Genomic DNA, 23,276 nt, shown 5'->3' on the forward strand with positions numbered 1-23,276 from the left:
CGGGAAAGGGTCCCGGGTAGTGCATCCACCCCACTGATGAGACTTCAAACTGTAGTGCCTCCATTTTGCAGATAATAAAACTGAATCCATGGGGATAAACAAGTCTCCTAAGGTTCAGTTCAGTTCAGTTCAGTTCAGTTCTGTCACTCAGTCATGTCCGACTCTTTGCGACCCCATGAATCGCAGCACGCCAGGCCTCCCTGTCCATCACCAACTCCCGGACAAAAGAGGCAGTGTTAGGGTTTGAACCCAGGTAGTCTGGCTTTGAAGCCCTCGTTTTTTAACAACTCTAATTGGCTCTTTCTTCCTAACCCATAAAGGGATACCCCAGATAGTATCAAATACAGAAGCATGTTGGTGGGGGGAAGAGGCTGGGGGCAGGCGATGAGGCCCACAGAGGTACCAGGCCTATGAACCCAAAGTGGGGAGCAGACTTGGGCAAGAACAGGGGAGAGAGGATGGGCCAACATTGGGAAGCGGTGCGGGGTGGTTAGGGAAGCTTCGGGAGGCACCCTTCCTCTTCCCACCCAGGTCCTCTTGGACAAAAAGAATGTTAGGGTTTATAGTCTTAAGGCTCACTGGTCTAACCCATGGTTTCCTAGAGGTGGTCACTGAGGCACAGAGAGGACAAGGCTGGCCTGGAACCCCTCTGTGAGGAGGCGTGGGCCCTGGCTTCCCTTCCCCCACTACCACCATCTTTCCTGGGCAGTCCAGGCAGGTCGGGTAGCAGAGGGCTATGGCCAGAGTTCAAAACCCCAGGTCAACTTGAACATGGGAGAGCTTCTGTCACAAAGACTAAGATGGCCACTCAGTGTCCTCCTGAGAAGTGCTCTGGAGGCATTTCCTCTAGATTTTTTAGGTTTCATTATAAGGGGTCTGGGGTTCTCTGGCTTCTTGCAAACACTTAAGAGGAAACTGGCTAAAGGGCAGGAGAGCCTCAAGTCAGACACCAGGATGCACCTGCCAGCTGGAACAGTGGGCAGTGGAGGTGGGAGCGTTTTCTGTGCGGTGTTTCTCTGTTTCCGCTTGTGGCCCCTGTCAGCCCCCCATTTTCCACACAGCCATCAGGGAGCTCCTTAACAAACATGACTCAGAGCATGTCAGCTGGTTCCCCTCCATGCTCACAGTCAGGGAAGAACACCTTCCTGTGGCTGGCAGGCCTGGCCTGGCCCCTGATGATAGCACCAGCCTCACCTCCTGCTGCTTACTCAAGCTCCCTGGACCACCCCACCAGCTTCTCCTCTGCTCCTTGGAAATCCCTACAAGGTTGGATCCCTTGTAGGGGACCTCTGCCCTTGCAGGGAAGCACCCTCTGCAACTCTGTATGGCTGACCCCTCCACATCACTGAACTGCAGCCCCAAGAGCGCCTTTTGGGAAAGCCTTCTAGGACTCCTGAATCAAAAGCAGTCCCTCTATCCACCACCCATCACTCAGCTTGTTTCCTGACTTCCCGACCTTCAGTCCCACCTGTAGTGATGTTGGTGCCTACCCCTCCAGCTTCCCCACTAGAGTGAAACAGAAGCTCTCGGAGGGCAGGGACCACAACTTCAGCACCATTTCCCCAGTGGTGAGCACACAGTAGGTACATAATAGCATTTGTTGACTGACTGAATGCATCATTCCCCACCTGTGTATATTTCAATATATTCCCTTAGAAATGCCAGGGGCAGAGGATGGCCAATGAAGTCTGAAGGCCATTCTTTAATGACTGTAATTCCCAGGGCTGGGCAGTAGAGACCTCTCTGGGCAGGATACTGGCACCCCACCCTACACCCCAAGCCCTCTCTCCTGCAAACATATTCTTAAGCACAGTAGCACTTCTGTTCTAAGAAGCTGTGGGTCAGAAGTAAAGTGGATCAAATGCCCCCAACTCCTGAGAAGAAAGGCAGGCTGTAACATGGACAGTACTTCTACTGACAAGCATGCAAGAAGAATTCTCCATTTTTAGCCCAGTCAACTGGGTAGGGTCGTGCATACTGCAGAAACAATATTTTTTAAAGAACCCCTTTGCTGGAATTTGTAAAGCAGCCAGCTGCATGGATGGGCTTCCACACTCCCTGCCTTCAGTCCCCAACCCTTCAGGGTCAGAATGCAGATAGAAGAGTGGCTTTTTAGGACAAGTGAACAGAAACTTCCAACCCTCCCAGTCAATGCAGATGGGAAAACACGACAGCCTGTGTCTAGCTCAGCTGCAGGCACGACTAGGAGAGGAAAAGTTGACCAAAGTGGAGAAACAGCAGAGATCACGTCGAGGGCAAGGGAGTGGGCAACGATGTGGTAGGAATCCAAGCAGGTAAGTGTGTAGTTATTTCCTGTGGCTTCCAGGAGATCAGCAAGGAGACAAGAGAACGCCCAGCTGGCGGAATGAGGCTGCCGCAGCCTTTAATTTGAAACTCAGAGATGAGCTCCTATACCAAGGCTGACTCCTGGGGCCTGTGCCTAGAGACTTTTTTGTGTGATCTGCATTACAACCATCTATTTGCATCTCAACTGTCACAAGGTGCAAATGGGTGGCTGTTGGTTTCAGCCCACCTCATCCCTTTCTCCTCTGGCTTTTCTGTGTTTTCTATAGCTGGACAAAGGGGAGGAAATTACTCAGACTTGACAATGGAGATGGAGTCCTTGGGACAGAGAAAGGGTCTCTTTCAAGCACCTTTAGGTGCATTTGAAGGGTCTGGCAGAGCCCAAGGTTCAGCAAGAGGCTGAGCAGAATCTGGAGGTGATGGCAGGCATTATCTAGTCCTTGTGAATTAGGTTAGCATCCTTCTTAGGAACGGCTGCCACAAAGGCCTGACTGAGAGGTTAAACTGCTTCCTCCTTCCCTTTCCGTCAGCACCCTCTACTGCCCCACAGTGGACCTCTCAGCTCACCTTCCTACACAAACTCAGTCAAATTTGGGCTTCAGCATATGGGTACTGACGATGATTCAGTTTGGATAAAGCCTCGGGCTACTTCATTGCTTCTTTTATCATTCAATCATGCTTTCAACTCAACCAAAATATATTTCTGCAGTGCCTCCCAAGTGCCAGGCAAAGTATGAGGCACTGGGTGGTTACACTGGTGAGCAAACAGACCTGCTCCTACCCATGGGTCATTCAGTCTAGCGGGGAGACAGACACTCTTGAGATCACTACACCAATAACTGCAAAATCACAAGCATGGTGAGTGCAAGGGAGAATCATGTCCTGGAGAATCTATGGCAAAGGGACGTGAGCTCTCCTCATTCTCCCTTCTCCAGGTCTGCTCGATAAACTTTCTCCTGCCATACCTAGCAAAGCCAGAGTGACTTTCAACCCAGACATAAATCCCAATAGATGGAGTCTCCCCTCAGCAAGAGAAGTCAGAGGGATGACAAATCCTTTACAACAGCTCTTGCTTCCTCTTTGAGGTTCTCTGATTTTCTCCAGACTTGGGACACTTGGGCCATGCTGTGCGTGCCAGCGGCCTCTGTCTTGTGTTCCTGCTGGCCCTGTGGCTGATTACTCCATGCTGGGAACCTGAGCCCTGACCATCAGCACCCAAGACCAGGCTTGGGAACACTCACCTGGGCAGATCTGACCCCCACCCCCGAGAGGTTTGGAGAGTGGAGAAGAAATGGGAGCTGCAAAAGAGCAGGGCAACTGAGACAGCAATTTCTCTCTCCTTATTTAGGAACCAGCCCAGAAACACATCCGGGGTGGTCTGGGTGCAGCCCTACTGGGACACTGGAGGAGGGCCCAGTTTCCTCCTCCACTTAAGGTCAACTGGAGGTGGCCTTAGGGTGAGATGGTCTGGGCTGCCTCTCCTCCTCTCTCCCTGCACCTTGCTGTGCCCAGGAGACGTGTGACCTTGTGGGAAGGAGGCCAGTCCTCTACTGTTAGAGACACTGGCCAAACCTCAACGGATCAGGGGCCCTGCCGTCAGCATTCCTGCAGGTGCTTTAGACAGGATTACAGGGAAGGGAGCCTGAGGTAAAACCCAAGGGCACAGCGTAACCTTGAAATCCCACAAATCGAGGTGAGTGGGCCCTGCTGGGGGTGGTGCCCCCTGCACCCATATGGTGAACATCTGGGTGTGGCCGGCACATGCCAAGTCCTACACACTATCAGCTGATCTCCTCCTCTCCACACACCTTGCTGCTGTCCTTTGTGGCAGACACAAATATTTAACCGCTTACCTCTATCCTCCGGCCTTTGGGTAGTGAGGTGGGGGCACATACCTAGGGCTGGGTGATGGGCCTTCAGCAGAAGTCACACTTCTGAGATGCAGCAAAGAAGAGCCAGTGCTTAACCCTGTGGCTGCCTCCTGCCGCAACCCCAGTCCTGCAGAGTGTGCACCTAAGTGACCACACCGAGGGGCTCTCCCTGCCTACCCTGGCTGGACAAGCAGTCCGAGGGAGAATAAACTCTCTTGCAGGGTTAATTTGTTCCTGTGATAGAAACTGACTGTTTTTTATTACACAAGTGAGCAAAGTGAGGCTCAGAAAGGGTCAATGAGTCATCCAAGGTCATGGAGCTAATAAATGGCAGGTTTGGCCCTGAACACAGGCCCAAGCTGATTCCTTGGCTTGGCACTCAAGGCTCCCCAAGGTCTGTGTCCCAGCCCACCTTCCCAGCAGGCTACTCCACAATCCCTGATCAGCTGCACAGGTTACTGCCTGTTCCCTTGACCTATGTACAGCTTTGTCTCTCCGCTCCTCTCTGGGGGCCACAGCCTGGCCCCCTATCCTCCTGAGCACTCTTTTACCACCTTATTTTTACCCCGAGGCTTAGCCCGAGTCCCCCTCTTAGGGCAGAGTCTTTCCTGACCCTCCAGTCTCTGCCTGCCTCCCCCTCAGCTGAGCTCTGGAGCCTCACTGCCTACAGTTACCAGACCCTGGACCACACTGTTTCTGGTGTCTCTCTTCCCTTGGGCATTATTATCGGCCTGAAACCAAAAATGGGACTTTCTCCTGAGATTCTCATTCACACAGCAGTCTCTAAACGGGGTCTGCTCTCCGAGGGAATACAACATGATCCATGGGGAGTGAGAACATGTCCAAATCTGTTTTTATACCTGTTTATCTCCACCATTTCAACTTTCTACATTATTGCATATGTTTTAAAATTACATATTATATTTGCATAAACACATTTGGCCCCATAGGGCAGGGACCAAAGATCCCACTTCCTGGATTTCCTTAAGTCATCAAATATAGCTCCTTGTGAACAATAGGTGCTCAGTACATACTTCAGTTATCTCAGAGAGGTAGGTTCCAAAAGACTCAGCGGGAGAAGGGGGCATATCATATGTGTACACACGTAAGAAATGCGACTGGGCATATGTGCATACACACACACACACACACACACACACACACACACATACTTGCCCTTGTGAACCTGAGTCCTTGGGGGGATTGGGTACAGCTGAGAGAAGCTGACGGCAGAGGGGCCGCAGGCCTGGAGTAAGGCCAGTGAGAGAGCCTCACGTGAGGAATAACTGCAGAGAAGCACCTCTGGCGGGGAAACCTAATGGGATTCCTGAGCAGAGGGGGCCGGGAGAGCAGCGGTAATAAACAGAAGTCCTATTAAGGCTGTGACTGCTGATGGGCAAGGGAGGTAGGGCAAGGGGAGGCATCCAGGCCAGCAGCATGACACGGGGTGGAGCTGGAGCCCCCGCCTCCTAAAGCTCCCCCTAGAGCTGTCTCTCTCAGGACCCACGCCCTTCCCTCTCGACACTGGCCTCAGCCTCCAGGCTCCAGGGCAAGAGGGTGCAGGCATCCTTGTGGCCTGGGATCCTCTGGAAGGCACTTGCACTACTTGCAAGGAAAAGGTGGGGTTGTTATCACCCCCAAAGCAGGAATAAGACTTATTCCAAAGTCACCATTTATATAAGAGCCTTTCCCTTTTAAAATTTCTATTTTCTGCATGTATGTTTCAAAACACACATACTACGTTAGTATGATGATCACATATATAAATTTCTAAAATAGAACTATACATTGGAGGTGTGTGCTCAAACACTGTACGGGATTTTTGCAGGCTTATTTATTCTCAGCATGTAGCAGGGGAGGGCGATGCAAAATTTGTTTCTATTTTATAGATGGGAACTTGAGAGTCCCGAGATCCCTGGTGTCCCCCCAGGGTTGCACAGCCCAGGCCGGGTGCAGGACTGGACACTGCATGTTAAGGGACTCACCTCGTCCTTGTCTACCACCTGGATGAAGAGGGGGAGAGCAAAGCCGACCTGTGCCAGCTCAGTGATGGCCACGCTGTACTCAGAGCTGTTGAACTCTGGGGCGTTGTCATTGATGTCAATCACCAGGATGTTGAAGGTTGTGGTCACTGTGGCGTCAGATGGGGTGCGGTCATCATTCAGCTCTGTGCCCTGCAGAAGAATAAACATGCCAGGGATGAAGGTAGCCATGATCACAATAAGAGATGTCATTCATTTGGGCTTTTTCAGTGCTGGGCACTGCCCTTTATGTGAATTATCCCATCTCATCCTCACCATAACCCCAGGAAGAAGATTCTACCATTAGCATCTCTATTTTACTGATTCCTGTCACTATGGGGAAACTGAAACTCAGAGAGGTTAAGTGACTTATACAAGGACACACAGCCAGAGTAGGTGTCAAACTCAGGCAGTGGGTTGAGGTGGGGTGAAGAGGACAAGACAGATTTCAGGGTTCATCTGGAGGTAAAGGGATGAAAATGATGCCAAATTATTCATTTGGCAAATGATGAAACAGGCTGAGAACATTTGTGCTAGCAGATAATCAAGACTTAATTCAGCACCTGCTGTAGACTGAACACCGTGCAGGCACTGTGAGGGTCCTAGCTGGACTCAGACACCTGGGCACCCCGTCTCTGGACCAGAGTCCCTGGGCCACCAAGTAGCCATTCCCAGACCTTCTGAATCAGAATCTCTGGGTGAGATGCTCAGGACTAGGTATCTTTTACTAGCTTCCCAGAGGACTGGGATTCACAGCCAAGTGGGGAAACTCTACACTATGTTTTAGAGAAAGATGGAAAAGCTGAGCTCAGGGTCCCACAGATGAGTTGGTGGTGTTACTGGGACTGTGGAGCAGCTCTCTCACACTGGAGCTGCCTGCCTCTGGAAGAAGGGAACAGCCAGGAGAGGAGGCTGAGAGGTGCCCTGGGGCTTGGAATTGGATGGGGAAAGGCTGTGTTAGCTTGCCCTCCCCCACTGGCCCACATGTGGACAGCGGGAAGATAGGACAGAGCCAGTGGGAGAGCTGGAGCTAATCAATCCATCGCTGCCACAGGCCTTCTCAAAGTCAAGGGGAACAGTGAAAGGCCAGTGTGGGGGCACTATCCTTCCCATGCCAGAGAAGGGCCTTCTTCCCAGAGCCCCTCTCCTCTGTCCTTGTATCACCCCTTCTCTAAATCGAAGTCTGGGGCTGGGGAGGATGCCTGTGGCCCAGGCAGCATCCGCACCCTAAATGGGTTTCCCAGGGAATGCCTCAGTAAGTCACCGATTTTAATTAAAACCAACCATGAGTAGCAGGGGGCTACAGGAGGTGGGGGGCTGTGGGTCTGTCATACCTTCTGGGGTGGGAACCACCGCTGCTTTGGCCTCTCTCTTCTGCATTGCTCTTTCCTAACCAGCTAATAGCCCCCAGGGAAGCCATGAAAATTAGAAACAGGGGAAAATCCCAGAAATGGGGTAACTCTAAGAATCCAAGTTGGCTATAAGAGAACTTGAAATCACGGGGTAACAGAAAGGACAAGAGGATGGGCACCCACTCTGGGCCTCCTCATCCCCTGAGATGGGGATGAATGCCACAGTTCTCTGTGGTCATCAGTAAGGGCTCTGAGATAGCCAGCAGGGTCCCTGACAAGGCCCACATGTGACAAGCGCTGGTCCTTCCTGACAGGGGCCCTGGGCACAAGCCCCGGGCATCAGTGCAGGGTATGGGAACAGCAGTGATGTGCCTCCTGGAGCCTCCGCCTTGGGCACCGCTGGAGGCTGGCACCAAGGCATGGGCATCCCCTCTACCCAGGATAGAGGTGTCCGGCTCTCACCTTCACGGTCAGGATGAAGCCATGGCTATACAGGGGGTTCTCCCGGTCCAGCAGGCCATTCAAGGTCAGTGCCCCACTGATGTAGTCCAGGGCAAAGATGCTGTTGGTATTCCCTGCGAGAGAGAAGAATTCAGGGTGTGACTGGGGCCCAGGGCAGGCGGACAGGGGGCTGGCACCGGGGTTCCTCTCTGGGCATTAAGGACTAATCAGTAACTTAAAGTGGATGCCGGTTCCAGGAACAATGAAAAGAACCCTGGGATACAACAGAGCACACGGCCCAGGCAGCAGACGATACTGAATCACAGGATGAGAACATTCTGCCTGTTCCGTCTTCCTCGAGGCCCTCTGACTGAGTCAAGGAGAAAGTCTTGACTTGGTGCTTATATGTCTTTAACACCCTCCCTAACATTTGCTTCTTTTCCTCTTTAACAGAGAGAGAACAGGCTTCAGGATCTGTAATGAGTCATTACTGCTACGGCTAAATACTTGTGTACCCCAAGACTCTGTATGGTGAAATCCCAGTCTCCAAAGATGATGGTAGTAGGTGCAGTGAGCAGGTGGGGCTTCTGGGCTTAGGTCATGAGGGTGAAACCATCCTGCACGGGATTCATGCTTTTAAAAAGAGGCCCTGGAGAGCTCCCCTGTCCCTTCCTATATGAGGATTTAGCAGAAGGGCGCCATGTGAACCAGGAGGCGGGGGCTCGCCTGGCTGTGCTGGCACCCTGATCTCAGGCTTCTAGCCTCCAGAATGGTGAGAAATAAATTCCTATGGTTGATAAGCCACCCAGGCTATGGATTTGTTACAGCAGCCCCTGTGAAAAGGCAGTAACCTTGTTTTGTTTCCTTGTGCTCATTTTTATGATCATTCCCTATTCTATTCTGTTCTTTCTAATCTATTCTATTTTACTCTAATTTTCTATAAGGCAGTGATATAAAGTTTCCTTTTATGATAAATGTAAGTTAAAAACAAATTTCAATTTTAAGTTTTAAGTATTTATTAAAATTTAAAATACACCTTTAAAGTACTCGCAAAAATCACACATAAATGGCACCAGCTCAAATGTACCCTTGCCCTACTCTTTCCCACCAGCTTTCTTTTGTGCTCCCCTACAGGCACTCCAGCCCTCACAGTGGTTTCTGCAGGGTCCTCAAATCCAATCCTACCTCTTGTCTTTCATTATCTGCCTTATCTCTTGGTCTTACCTCCTGTCCTCCCGCCCAGTGTCAGCCCCTCCTCCCCCTCCTCCAGGAAGATGGTCCTAATCGCTCTTACTGACCCTCCAGCCCCACAGGCTGCAGCCATTGCTCTGTTTGTTCCCCAGGTGCTTCCTGTGTGTAACTGGGCTTTTTCCATCCAGCCTAAAAGCCCCCTGAAGGTGGGAGGCTTTCAAGGCTGTTCTTCAAGGTACCCAGCCAGTGATGGGTGCACAGATGTAAGCAAGTTTCTGAAGGACGGCTGCTCCCAGCTCACCTGAGCCCCCACCTGCCCTTGTGCCCGTCCCATCAGCCTGTGAGTTCACTGCTGCTGCTGCTGCTGCTGAGCCGCTTCAGTCGTGTCCGACTCTGTGCGACCCCAGAGGTGGCAGCCCACCAGGCTCCCCCGTCCCTGGGATTCTCCAGGCAAGAACACTGGAGTGGGTTGCCATTTCCTTCTCCAATACATGTATGTGAAAAGTGAAAGTGAAGTCGCTCAGTCGTGTCCAACTCTTAGCGACCTCAGGGACTGCAGCGCACCAGGCTCCTCCGGTCCGTGGGATTTTCCAGGCAAGAGTCCTGGAGTGGGGTGCCATTGAAACTCCCAATTCTACTGCTTTCTCTTCCTCATTAACCAGTGTGTTGGTTCATTCAAATACTCACTGCCATTCATTCACATTTTCAGCAGTCCTTTGGACAGGCCATCCCATGGCCAGGCCCAGTGCTTGGCACTGTGGGGGACACAGAGGTCACTCCGCCAGGAATTCTGATGCTGAAGCACTTATGGCCTTGTCAGAGAGCTTTGACATCCACAACAATCAGTATCTCCTTTCTATAAATCATGCACAAACCAGTAGCCCTTGTTGAATGATGTTCCTGCTGCAGGAAGAGGCTGTTCACACAGGGGAAGGCTTAAAGAAGGAAAGCTTCATGGAGGAGGTGCCATTAATTCCCTACACCACACCACTGGCTAGCTGTGTGAGCTTGGGCCACTTACCTAACCACTCTGTACCTTGGTCTCATTTGTTAAATTAGGATAATAATGGATCTATCTCATAGGGTTGTGAGAACTAAATGAATGTGAAAAAAAAAAAAAACATGTCCACAGACTTGGAACTGTTCCTGGCACAAAATAAGTACTTAATAAATGGCTGAGCTGGAACTGGAAAGACAGGCAGAACTGGGGAAGGGGTGGATGGACACTGATTCCATATGTAGGAACTAACATCCAAGCCCCCAATACACAAGGTGGACGCCAGGACGGCCCGTGGAGGCTGCTGTATCTCCCCACTAGGTCCCTTCCCCAGCTCGAAGGGATCTGTACACAGTAGGACCTCAGACCTCTCTTGGATTAACTAGGGGGAAAGAAGAGGGGAGACAACATCCTTCTCTAACTTTAGACTGAGGCAGGGGCTGTTCTCAGCTGGCCCATGCTGGTCAGCAAGGCGGCCCACTCCCAGCCCATCCTCCTAGGCTACTGCAGAGGCTGCCGACGGAGGAACCCATTTGGGTCTCATCATTCTCAGACTGTAGGCTTTGGAGACTCTGACCTGGGTCAGGCCAGGGAGGGGACATCCCCCTAGCCTTCACCTTGCCCAAGGCTTTGTCCTGCAGCCTGGGTACCCTCCTGAGGGCTTTTGTATGACTGCCTTCATGGAGCGGGAAGGACAGGATTGCAAGGAGGCATATAAATGCATGGATACAAAGGAGTTTTTTAAGCTAGGAATTCTGCTGTTGGGGAAACAAGAGGACGTGTGCTTTCATCTGCTCATCATTAGCTAATCCACTCGACAAACAATTACTGAGCTCCTACAATGTACCAGGGACACCTTCCAATGGGGAATGTATAGCCCTCAACCAGACATTCCCTTGACAGGGTTATCAGTGCTGAGGGGGCTGGAGTGTGGACAGCACAAGGTGCTTCAGGGGGTGGATTCTCAGAGCCCATAAATGCCGAGCTGGAGGGCTGCCCTGAGGCAAGACCTCCAGGCTCCTGCCTCCCACACCCACTTCCCCATCACACACATATTCATGGACCCCGCCTCCCCAGGTTCTCTGTCCAGCATCCCATCATTCCAGATTTTCATACAAATTTATTCTCCTCAATAAAGGAAGCTATCAATGTTTAAATGTGATTCAACTTTTATCTTTGCAAGATTTTTTCTATAAATCATTTAGAAACCAGAAGCCCCTTGTTGAATGACGAGCTCTGCCTTTCTGTTTGGTTCTCTCTCCTGGCTCACTTAGTTGGGTCCCCCACTCAGCACCTTTGTCCTGCCCATTGCCACGCTGCCCATCCCCAACTCAGAGTCTGCCCATCCCCAACTCAGAGTCTGCCCCCAGCACACAAAATAACCCCTTCTCCAGCCTAGGTACTTTGTCCAACCAACCTGCAGGCAAATATCCCTCAACTGGTACAAATTCAAACTCAGGGACCCTCCCCCAACACACACACACACACACACACACACACACACACACACACACATTATTTTTCGCACATCCATCTGTGTAGGATTCACCTATCAGTTTCCTATAAAGTGTGAGTGTCTAACTGCCAGGACCAACAATCAGAAAGGATTATACCCTGGGAGCTGACAAGACCACCTAAGCGCGTCACTGGCTCTGATGATCCTCCTGTCACCATGGTAATACCAGCACTCACTGGGATGCTGGGCTTGGGCTGGAACAGGAGGTGAGTCCCATACCCCAAGCAGGGCAGGTCTCATTCAAAGACTGATGGATCAATCAGATCACTCATTCATCCAAGTTCATATTGAGCACCGACTGTGTGAAATGCTAGAGAATCAGCAGAGAAAGGCAGGCAAGGTTCATACCTTCAGTCTCACACAAAAGATTCACAATCAGGACACAACCACACTACTGAGTGTATATGCACTTGCGAAGCTAAGGTCCCTGAATGAAAGCCAAGTGGAGCAGAGAAACAGCTGTGCCCTGTGGAGGCAAGCTATCTGGGTTCCCATCGCGCTCTGCTGCGTGCTAACTGGCTGACCCTGATCAAGTTCTTTAACATATCTGGCCCTCAGTTTCCTAGTCTGTAAAATGGAGGTAATGGGGAGTGTTGCTGTGAGGATTAAATGAGTTAATACAGTGTCTGGCACATAGGAAGCTCTCAATAAATGTTGGCCACGTGTCCTGCACCAAGATACCACCGTGGACCATCTCCTTCACCCACCCCATCCAGGAGCCTTTGCCTAGAGCTTGTGCCCAGTGGTAGCACTGAAGCCAACACATTCTCTTACCAGCAGAGTCTCACAACCCAGGGCTCAGATGTATTAATACAAGGTGGCAGACTTGAGGCTAAGTCTGAGAACAAAACCCTCAGGTCTAGAGCACATTGCCTTCAGGGTTCCAGGCTTGAGGTGGGCCCTCACTTCCTTGCTTCCCTCCCTTACTGCTCTTCTCCCATAATCCTGCCTTCCTGGGCAGGACAGAGGGTGGCGTGGGCTTGGCAACCATACACATGAGTTTCTTTGTTATTCTGGAAACTGACACTACCCTGTCAGTGCTCTGGTCTCCCAGACATTTTTCACCCAAGTCCCATGGGGACCAGGGGGCTGGGGGGGGCCGGCTCATGGGCGATGCCTTTCATCTGTTCAGCCCCCACTGCTGAGCAGAAGGGCAGCTGGTCCCCCTGGGTTGACAGGTGCTGTCCTAGGTGTGTGGGGATATACCTGGTAGGGGAGGGGAACTTGTGGGGAGTGGGGCTGCACCTTGAGAACCCTAAGGCTTCAGGAACAGGTGGCTTAAAGCATTCATACAAGAGAAGAAGCAGGTCATTGCTGGCCCTGCTGGTTCTCCTGGGACAACCACCTCCCTCTAGGAGCTTCAGGCATTAAGACCTCTTCTGATTTGCAAGAGAGGTGTTGAGAAGATGTGAATCAAGTGCACAAAAGCACATAAGGCTGCTGAAGGCGAGTCACAGCCCTCTCTCCCCTATTTTATTAAAAAAAAATATTGGCTACAATTTATTGAACCCTTCCCTATGCCAGGCACTGAGCTAAGCTGTCTGCACAATTATATGACTCCCTCTTCACAATAACTTTAGAAGAAGATATCCCACGTACGTATGAGGAAGCAGGCTCAAAGACGTTAAAACACTTGTCCAAGGTCACATGGCTGGTGAGTGGCTGGCCTGGACTGAGATTTATGTCTCTCTTTTTCTCATTACAGCCATTCATCCTGCACCCACTCTGCACCTGGCCCTGGGCTAAGGCATAAGGAACAGGGTGAGACAAGTAAGATATCGTCCTCCTTCATAGAATGAGGGGGTCAAAGAAGCTGCTTTTTTTCTTAAGAGGGAGTTCAAGTTAAAAAAAAACTATACATTCTGGAAAGTTCTAGATAAATTCCTCATAAAATGACAGAGTTTTACATAGCAGCAGAATGTCCATGTGGTGATGGCCTCCAGGACAGGGGTTCCCAACCTCCAGGATCTAATGCCCGATGACCTGAGGTGGAGCTGATGTAATAATAATGGAAGCAAAGTGCATAGTAAATGTGATGCACTCGAACTATCACGAAACCACCACTCTGGTCCCTGGAAAAGCTGTCTTCCATGAAACCAGTCCTTGGTGTCCCCAGAAAAGGTTGGGGTCTGCTGCTCCAGGAACTGGAAGGGAGGGCTAACTGGGGACTGGAGTGGGAAGGCTGGGGTTGCCAGCGCACCGGTGATAATATACATAAGGCACTGGCAAGCCTGCCTTTAAGGAGACCTATGGCTCCAGTGAGAATGCACGGGAAAATGGAGATAAGCAATGCAATGGTCAGGCAGGCAAATGAGAAAGCAGTATAGAGCCAGAAGCCCAGAGGCAGAAGAAGGGAAGCTCTGAGAAAGAGATGGTTATCAGGGTCAAACAGTCTGAGAGACAGGCTCAGGAGAGGAAAGATCCAGTGAAGGTATCCTGCTTGGATCCTCAGATGCACCCGGAGGTCAGACTGTGCTGAGTGGGGCATGGACCTGGGGACCGTGAGTACAGATGCTGCTGCCTGGAGCTTGGTGTGAAACGCAAGGAGGTGGACTGACGGCTAGAGGGCGCAGCAGAGTTAAGCAAAGGGCTTCTGTTTCATAGATGGTCAAAGGCAGAGGGAGAGGGAAACTGGCTTGGAAGGAGAACAAGTAGGGCTACAGGGTCAGGCTTGGAGGGCAGGAGGGCAGCTCTCTTTGGGCTGTCGGGAGTTCACCTTCTACCTCCTTGCTCCTTCAAGGCTGGCAAGGTCTCCCCTTCCCTGGGGACCCCTCCTCCTGGCCCCTGCCAGATCTCATCACTCCCACATCTTGTCCCCTTGTTATCTCGCTGGCAGCGTCTTGACCCTCGGCGGAGCTAGGTCTGGGCGAGAAGCAGTTTAGTGAGTGGCTGATGGCGCGTGTGGGAACACAGGCTGATGACTTTCAATTGCTTTGTCTGCTCCGCTGGGCTGATAGCAAGCACGCTTGCTGCCCTCTGAGTTATAAGGAAAACCAACAGCACCCACCTTGGTCCTGTCTGTTCTTAAGATCCACTACCAATGTCACCGGCTTCAGGAAGCCAGTCCTGAAGGCTGTGTCCTCTCTCACCCCACTGAGTCCCGGAGCTGGGCTGGCACCCTCAGAACAGCCCTGTGCTGTGGGGCCTCCCTGGTCCTCACATCCAGAGACTCAGTGTGGCCTCGGGGGTAAAGGGTAGGGTTTCATGCTTCTGTCCATGGTACCCAGAACGGTGCTCATTACCTATCTGTTGGATGGCCTGAAGTTTCTTGTCCCCTCTGCAGGGATTAGGAAGGGTCAGTGAGCACACACCAGGCGGGGAATGCTCTGGGTCGGGCCCGTGCTGGGCCATGAAGTTGAAAAAAGAAAAGAAAAAAGCCACGCATATGAGGCACTCATGATCTAGCTGGTCTTTTGGGCCCAGTGGTCTTCTATCAGTCCACTCAAACACTAGTCCCTAAATGGATGAGGCGACCAGTGGGAGCCTGACCCCTCACCTGGCTTCTGACTCTGTCACCCGGCCCTCCCAGGGAAGTGAGCGGAACTGGGGTGTGAGGCCCCTACCCCCAGTGGCCCCTCCTTCAGCTGTGGTCTCTGCCTGGAGCCTGTTACGTCAACACCTGAGTGAAGACTGCCTTCTGTGTGTGAGCTCGCAGCATGCAAAAGAGATCTAGGTGCCAACAACAGATCTGCCGGTTACTAGCTGTGAGACCCCCTGCAAATCGTGAATTCCCTTGAGCCAAATCCCTCATCTATAAAGTGTGCACAACAGCTCCCACCTCACAGGGTTGTGTAAGGATCAGGTGTGATCATGTATGTACAGGACCTATTGTGGCGCCTGTCTTGGTTCCTGTTCCTTCTTTCCCTACTATGACTGTTTTCTGAATAGACCAAGTTAGCCCCAACCATGGCCCATCTTATGCAGAATGTGCCAGGAGAGGTTCTCTCCATAAAAGCCAACATACACTGTGCCTGGCACTGTGCAAAGTATATTGTATGTGTATGTATTCATATATATATATTTTGATATTCACAAAACTCCCAAGACATAGGTACAATTATCCCCCTTTTCCCAATGAAAAATTAAGGCATAGGGAATAACTGGTCCTAGATCACAGTGAGGGGTGAACAAGGAATTAACCTCAGCTCTCACTAAGCTAGAGTTCATGTCCCACCCAGAGGCCCCTGGATTTCCCTTCCCCCTTGTCCGCAGCCAAGGATAGCCTACTAAACAGCTGCCTGTGTGCTGCCTATATCACCCGGGCCAATGGGACAAGCTGGCCGGCAGGCCCATCACTGTCGAGTGGAGCTGTACAGTTCTGACTGGCACAGAACTATATCACTGCATTATGCAAACTGGGAGTGAGTCTGAGATATGGGCTTTGGGCAAGATATCTTATGAATTAAAAATTGTTACTTAGCTGCCTGCTGACAAAAGGGGCCGAGTCGAGTCCCGGGTGGCACCTGGGCTGGGCTGCATTCAACAGCTCTGTGTCCAACATATGGCAACCAGCGGTGTGGGTTACCTCGGCTTTCAATCACAGGAGACGCAAGCTAAGAGCTTGCTGCATGCCCCTGCCCGAAGGACCGTGAAGGTAGACGAGGCCTACCCCCTTCTCCAAAGCTCTCCCTGAGGCTGCCTGGAACGCTCGCCCTGCAGATCTTCGCAGGTGTCTTGTCTGCAATCCAGCCTCAGTTCACAGGTTCACCTTTGAGGGGGCCTCGAAGAAGCACTCTCTAGTCACCCCACCATCCTACTCTCATCTTCATCACCCTCTTCTCCATTATCCTGTTTTGTTTCTTTCCAAGCACTTCTACTTTTTGAACTTCTCTTTTCATCTGTTTACGTGTTTGGTTATTGTCTGTCTCCCACATTGGAATATAAGCCCCAGGAGGGCAGGGACCAGTTTCTTCAAGTGCCCGGGTGACATACATAGGTGCTCAACAAAGGCTTTTGAATGATGTGTGGGCTTCAGCAGGGGTGTTGGGGTGCCATTCTGAAGCTGGTGTAAAAGGCTGCAGGACAGAATGATACAGGGGTGACTTACAATGTCACACTCACAGAGATCATAACTGCAGTAGGGTCATGGGGAGGGGGCAGCCAATTAGCATTTCCAGCTGGGGCGATCGCACTCTCCTGATGCACCCACAGTGACATGTTTGAGCTGAGTGCGTCTTGTTAATTACACGTATTATCGGCCAGTTGGGGAAAGACGACCTCCGAGCCCCACAAGCAGGTGGGGATTGCAGTCTGCTTGTCTTGTCGGCGTTTCACAGAACGACGGTTTTCATCAAACTCAACTACACCAACAAATGGTCACCTCTCCCAATAAGACCACAAACTGGACTCTGACTAATCTGCTCATAACTGGCTCCAAATTATGAAACATTAACCTGATCAGCCAAGGACAGTAAAGCCTATTATGTCAGGGTTGCAAAGGGTCACACCAGACCCCTCTCACGGATGGCAGTACCCGGCTCCCTGTCTACAGGGACAGGCGACCCTGGTCCTCTGAGGACACTTTAATGGGGATTGATAAGATGTCTCCAGGAGCCAGGGCTGCCATCAGAACCTTCTGATTTCCCGAAAAACCTCTACTCTGCGACCAGATAAACTTCTCCAGAGGGAATAACAATGGACGTGCCCACTGGCGCAGCTCCCAGAACTTTCACCATGGTGGATTCATGTTGATGTATGGCAAAACCAATACAGTAAAGTAAAGTAAAATAAAGTAAAAAAAAAAAAAAAAGAAAAGAAAAGGGGGAGCAAGGTAGGGCACAGGATTGAGATACAAATTACTATGTATAAAACAGATAAGCAACAAGGACATATTAAATAGCACAGGGAATAATAGCTAATATCTTATAATAACTTTTAATGGAGTATCATCAGTAAAATTAATACTCACTATGTTTTGTATTTGAAATTAATATATTATAAATCAACTACATTTCAATTAAAACAATAAAAAAATAAAGAAAACAGGCAACAACCTAGATGTCTAACAACAGGGATTAACTACGTTACAATATGAAATTTGGTCAGCCACTAAATAATGTTGCAGAAGAGAAGTTTGTTACTTAAAAAGACAGATGTTTGAGACGTTTCACCCTTGCAAAGGAGGTACAAAATAGCATAGTTCACAGTACACATTTTTGTTGTTGTTTAAATATATATATGTATATATAAAGAGAGAGAGAGAGAAAGGAATGAAATGAAATGTTGACAAAATGTTAACAAAAATGATCTCTGAGTAGTGATATGAGAACAGTGTTTCTTAACCTTAGCGCCCATGACATTGGGCTGGATAATTCTCTACTGTGGGAGACTGCTCTGTGCATTGTGGATGGTTAGAAGCTCCCTTGCCCTTTGGCCACTAGAAACCAGTAGCACCCCTTTTCCCAGTAGTGACAATCAATAAATCTTCAGACCATTGCTGAACATTCCCCAGGATGGGGGTTGAAGGGGCTAAAATTGCTCCTGCTTGAGAACCATTGCTCTAGAGCCATTTCAGCTTTTCCTTGTTGATTTATGTGAATTACATTTGTAAAAAGAATTAATACAAGTACCTTTGAAGAAAACTCCCCGAAGTTCTGGAACTAGATAGTGGTGATGGTTGCACAACATTGTGAGTGTAACGCCACTTACAAATGATAAATTTCATGTTATGCATATTTGCTACCCAAATTCCCCAGTGTCTGATGATGTGTGTCTAAGTTGGTGCTCATCATGGGATGATCTGGAAATGAATTCACTTTAATGAGTAACCCTTCCTCTGCCTAGGTTACCACCATGACTGATGATAACTTGCTGAATTTAACCTCCCTGAGGACAGGGACCTTTCCCACCATGGTTACTGTTACCAAATTAAATAAGGGCTTTACTTAAAGAGGAGTTTGCAAGACACTGGAGGGGCTGAGTAGCAGAAGATAAGGTCTCTGGGCCCAAATGGCACCCGATCTAGACGAGAAAGCTCATGGGGCCTAGTGCAGGGGGGCTCCTCTGCCAGGCCTTGAAGGGCTGGGTTTGGGTCAGTGTGGAGAGGGAGAGGGCATTCTGAGCAAAGGGCTGGAGGGGACAACCACTTCCCAAGGCAGGAGCCAGTGGGAGGAGCTGAGCTCACACAAAACAGTGTCAGGAGTGGCTGATGTCAGGAGGTAAGTAGCTTGGATTTTTGTCCACAGCAGTGGGGAGGCCCTGGAGGCAGGAAGGCCTGCTGGTGATGCATGGACTGGGTGATAGTGAGAGGAGGAGCAATAGCCAGGGCCATTTATTCTGAGCACTTCCCATGTATCGGTCAATTACTCGTCTTAGAAATTCCATCTGCCAGGTTGTGGTGGCATCATCATCATCACTAGTCCCATTTTACAGGTGAGAAAATCCAGGCACAGAGAAATTAAGTGATTTCCTGAAGCCACACCTCTGGTAAGTGGCAGGACCAGGCTTCAGGTCTGACTCTGGAGCCTGGAGGCTTAGTTCACACACCAGGCTACCCCCTACAGGGAAGATACCTGCTTCTGCCCACTGGCAGAGCACTTCTGAGTTTACTGGATTCTCCCACAAGGCCAGCACTGCTTTCAGATGAGTTAACCGAGGCTCAGTTAGGGAAGTGATATGTTTAAGAACACCTGATTACTTAAAGACAATGTTGGCATTAGAACTTGGGTCTTTTGGATCTCAAGTGGCCCTCCTAACTGTCATAGTTTCTCCGAGGTGGGGCTCACACTCCCTGGGCTCTGGGGGCCAGAGACTGGCCAGAAGATGAACAAGGTGAAGAGATGGGAAAAAGTGGCTGAGAGTCCCTCAAGGACTCACCTGCTCACTTGCCTGGAGGTGTTACCTGCAGGATCTGGGGCAAGTGGCCCCAGAACACCCAAGCCCACCCTCAGTTGGAGCCTCTCCTTGGGCCAAGGGTGGGCACTGAGCTGTGCTGGGTCCTTCGGCTGTGTGCTGCCTGCTGCTGGACCAGCCTACATAATTCACCTGGGGCCTGGCACTCCACAGAGCGTCAGGGCTCTGGGAGATTTACGGGCTCCGATAAAGCCATCTCAGCCCTCGCATAAGAAGCGTTTGATATTTGATGATCTGAAAGGCCTTGTCCCAGAGGAGGAGTGTCGGGGGGAAGGGGGAGGGGAGACACTTAAGAAAACAAAGAGGACACTGATCAGATGCCCAAGGAGAAGGAGGCACGGAGCGGGCTGTGTGCTGTCTGTCATCCTGACGAAGCCGGCACCCCCTCCTCCAGCACCTCTGCACGGATCCAGCACTGAGACAAGGGAAAAGCAGGCCGAGGGGACCGGGCCAGTGTGCCGCACTACAAGGCCTCCCTGCCCGAGGCATAGGGCGAGGGGGTGATGCGCGATGTCCCTAGGGAGCCCACCAGCTCCCCCTGGCCACCCCCAGGGGAAGGAAAGTTTATGTATAACAAAGCTGACGGAAGAACTCATAAAGGACCTGACTGGATGCACACTTACGGGCTTGTGCGCCTCTTTGAGCCTCAGTTTCCCCACTGGGGGTAAAAATACCTATCCTACTCACTTGGCTATTTGGAGGTTCAGTGGAATAAGGGACCAGAAAATGCTTTACAAACTGTAAAGTGCTGAGCCTACGTCGGGTATGTGTGAAGGATAGTGAACCCCATGCCTGGGGCAGGTGGAAGTAAGCAGTGCCTGGAACTGGAAGAAGACATTAGGTGGGAAAGACCATGGTGAAGAAGGGCAGGGTGGGGGGCAACGCCAGCTGTTGGTGCACACTGAACTTGGTGGGAAGAGGAGGCTTGGCACTCCTGAAATCCCCTTTCGATCCTGTTTCCCAGGCTCTAACCTCTTCCTCTAAATGCCGTTGGTTCAGTTCCTTGTCTTGTCATCATCATGACAGTAAAAAACTTCAGCATCAGAAAGCCCTGAGTTCGAATTTAAACTCTGCTACTTCCAGCCATGGGACTTTGCAGGCAAGTGACCTCACCTCTGTGAGCTTGTTTCCTCATCTGCCAAATAGGGATGATGATAATTGAAGGTACCTCCTAGGGTTGGGGGGAGGACTCAATGAGATGGAGAACAAGGAGCAAGGCTCCCTGATTCCCACCCCCGACCCCCAGCTCTCCTGCTGCTTTCCCTCCTTGAGTGCTGACCCCACAGCTGCCCCCGACTTCCACCCCAAGTTCTTCACGTTCCAGAATGAATGACTTTCAAATCTGGGAAGGAGAGCCCATCACACACACACACCTTGAGCTGGGTAATTTATGAATCAAATTGTGCTCCGTCAGGGCTCCGCAGTCCAGAAATAGATGTGGTCGGACGAGGTTCAGGGAGCCAGTCTCAGACACAGTTATCTTCATAGAAACTGGCCACCAGCTGGCAGAACTGGCCCAGACTACTGACCTTGAGGGGCTCCCTGAGGGCTGAGAAGTCCCCTTCAATCTGATCCCCGCTGAGTCCTGAAAAGAGGACAGAGCTCTCTCTGGGGCTCAGGAGGACAGCTGGAGAGCCCGGGCAAGTTACTACACCTCTCTGGGTGTCAGAGTCCTCCCCTGTTTAAAAAAGAGGGGGCTTTTCTATGGTGTGTTAGTTGCTCAGTCGTGTCTGACTCTTTGAGACCCCACGGACTGTAGCCCACTGGGCTCCTCTGTCCCTGGGATTCTCCAGGCAAGAATGCTGGAGTGGGTCGCCATTTCCTTCTCCTTTCTATGGTAGTGGTTTTCAAATTTCCTTGTTTTAGCAGAAAATCCTTTTATCAGAGAAAATCTTGCACAGAATCCCAGTGTGTAAAGCAACCAAAACCAGGGCTAGCTGCTCTGGCTGGAGCAGATGAGGGGGCCTGTGCTGGAGTTCAGCACAATCAGTAGCCCCTACCCCCAGAGGGGGCCCTGAGGATGGGTTTGGGGGCCTGGAGATTCAGGGAGCCTGGAAGTCACCACAGGCTCTTTCACTACTGGGATTCCACGGCTGCCTATGAGCATTCAGCCAAGGGTGCACAGGGCCTGTCATCAGGCCATCTGGGTTTCTTGAGAACCAATAAATGCGAGCCAGGTAGGTAAGGCAAGAGGTTCATAAGATCAGCATTGTTTCATCTGGATCAGATGTGCAAAGGGCAGATGTTATAGTGCCTGGGACCAGGGCTAAAGTCTTAGCATAACTCCTCGGAAGCTGTGTGTCTGTGGGCATGTTACCTACCCTCTCTGGGCTTTGGTCTCCTTGGCTGTAAAAGAGGAGAGGTAATACTTGTCTCTGGCTTCCCTGGTGGCTCAGTGGTAAAGAATCCGCCTGCCAACGCACTGGGTTGGGAAGATCCCCTGGAGAAGGAAATGGCAGCCCACTCCAATATTCTTGCCTGGGGAATGCCATGGACAGAGGAGCCTGGCGGGCTCCAGTCCATGAGGCTGTAGAAGGGCTGGACACCGCTGAGAGACAAACACCACTTGTCTCACGGAGCTGATGGGAGGATGAAAGCAGGGACGCATCTACTTAGTTCAGCACATCCTGAGTGCTAGTGATTATTAGTTGTTACAAACTTTTTTGAAGAAGGAAGGAAACTCGGCACTTAACACATTCTTTGCAGCTTAGTCCTCACCCATTACTAAATTGAGTGAGTGAAGTCGCTCAGTCGTGTCCGACTCCTTGCGACCCCATGGACTGTAGCCTATCAGGCTCCTCCCTCCATGGGATTTTCCAGGCAAGAGTGCTGGACTGGACTGCCATTTCCTTCTCCAGGGGATCTTCCTGACCCAGGAATCGAACCCGGGTCTCCCGCATTGCAGGCAGACGCTTTAACCTCTGAGCCACCAGGGAAGCCCAGTGAACTAAACTGAGGTTGAGAGGTAAAAGAAATTTGGTCCCAAGTCACATGGCTGGTAGGTGGTTGAGCTAAAATTTGCATCTTCAGTATTTGATAGAAAAGCTTGAGTTCTCTGTCCTACACCTCCCTAGAAACATTGCGTCTAGAAAGCCCCATCAGGAAAGCTCTAGATGGTGCCAGACCCAGTTTCCTGATGACAGAGGGTTTTCCAGCATCTGGTCAGTGACTCAGTGTGTGACTTCAAAGCAGATGTTTCTGATCAGGGAATGGCTGGGGGGAAAAAACTAAAGATTTAGTTAACGACAAAATCCACTCGACAATGTGGAAAACAAATCTTGTGTTCTACTGAAAATAAGTCAGAATCATCATGAAAAAAAATGGCAAATTCATCCTTCACGGAAGGAGCCCCCGTGAAAACTGAAAAGCTGTGGTTTCCCACAGGTTGTCCCCAGTAACTCTGATGCCTGGGGTACAGGAAAGGCCAACTTTTTAAAGTTCTACAGTCAAATAAATTTGGGAAATGCTGAACAGGCATCTCTGCTACAGGTCTTGTCAGAGCCTTTAATGTGCTAATGTGGCTTGTGATTTGCCAGGACAAGGATGATGTTGTGATGAGGTGTCTTTCCAACCTATTTGGCCACAGAACCCTTTCTGCAAAGGCTGTTTTGAGGAATGGTGTGGAAACCCACTGCCCTCCAGTGGGGACCCTGAGCACGCAAGGTAGATGTGCCCAGTGCCAGAGATGGAAAATGGAAGATGGTTAGAGCCCATTATGTTCAAACTTCTCCT

At 50.7% G+C, this 23,276-nt stretch overlaps 1 protein-coding gene across 1 annotated transcript in view; it reads right to left on the bottom strand.

Moving 5' to 3' along the window:
- Window positions 1–23,276, bottom strand: part of CDH23 (cadherin related 23) — a 388,293-nt gene that overhangs the window by 200,761 nt on the left and 164,256 nt on the right. Inside the window, exons 9-10 of the mRNA XM_052640480.1 lie at window positions 8,011–8,123; window positions 6,161–6,349 (exon numbers count right to left, since the gene is read on the bottom strand). Coding sequence (XP_052496440.1) covers window positions 6,161–6,349; window positions 8,011–8,123 — 302 coding nt within the window. The remainder of the gene's footprint in view (window positions 1–6,160; window positions 6,350–8,010; window positions 8,124–23,276) is intronic.

Source organism: Budorcas taxicolor, chromosome 5 (genome assembly GCF_023091745.1).
Source record: "Budorcas taxicolor isolate Tak-1 chromosome 5, Takin1.1, whole genome shotgun sequence".
NCBI classification, from domain to species: domain Eukaryota; kingdom Metazoa; phylum Chordata; class Mammalia; order Artiodactyla; family Bovidae; genus Budorcas; species Budorcas taxicolor.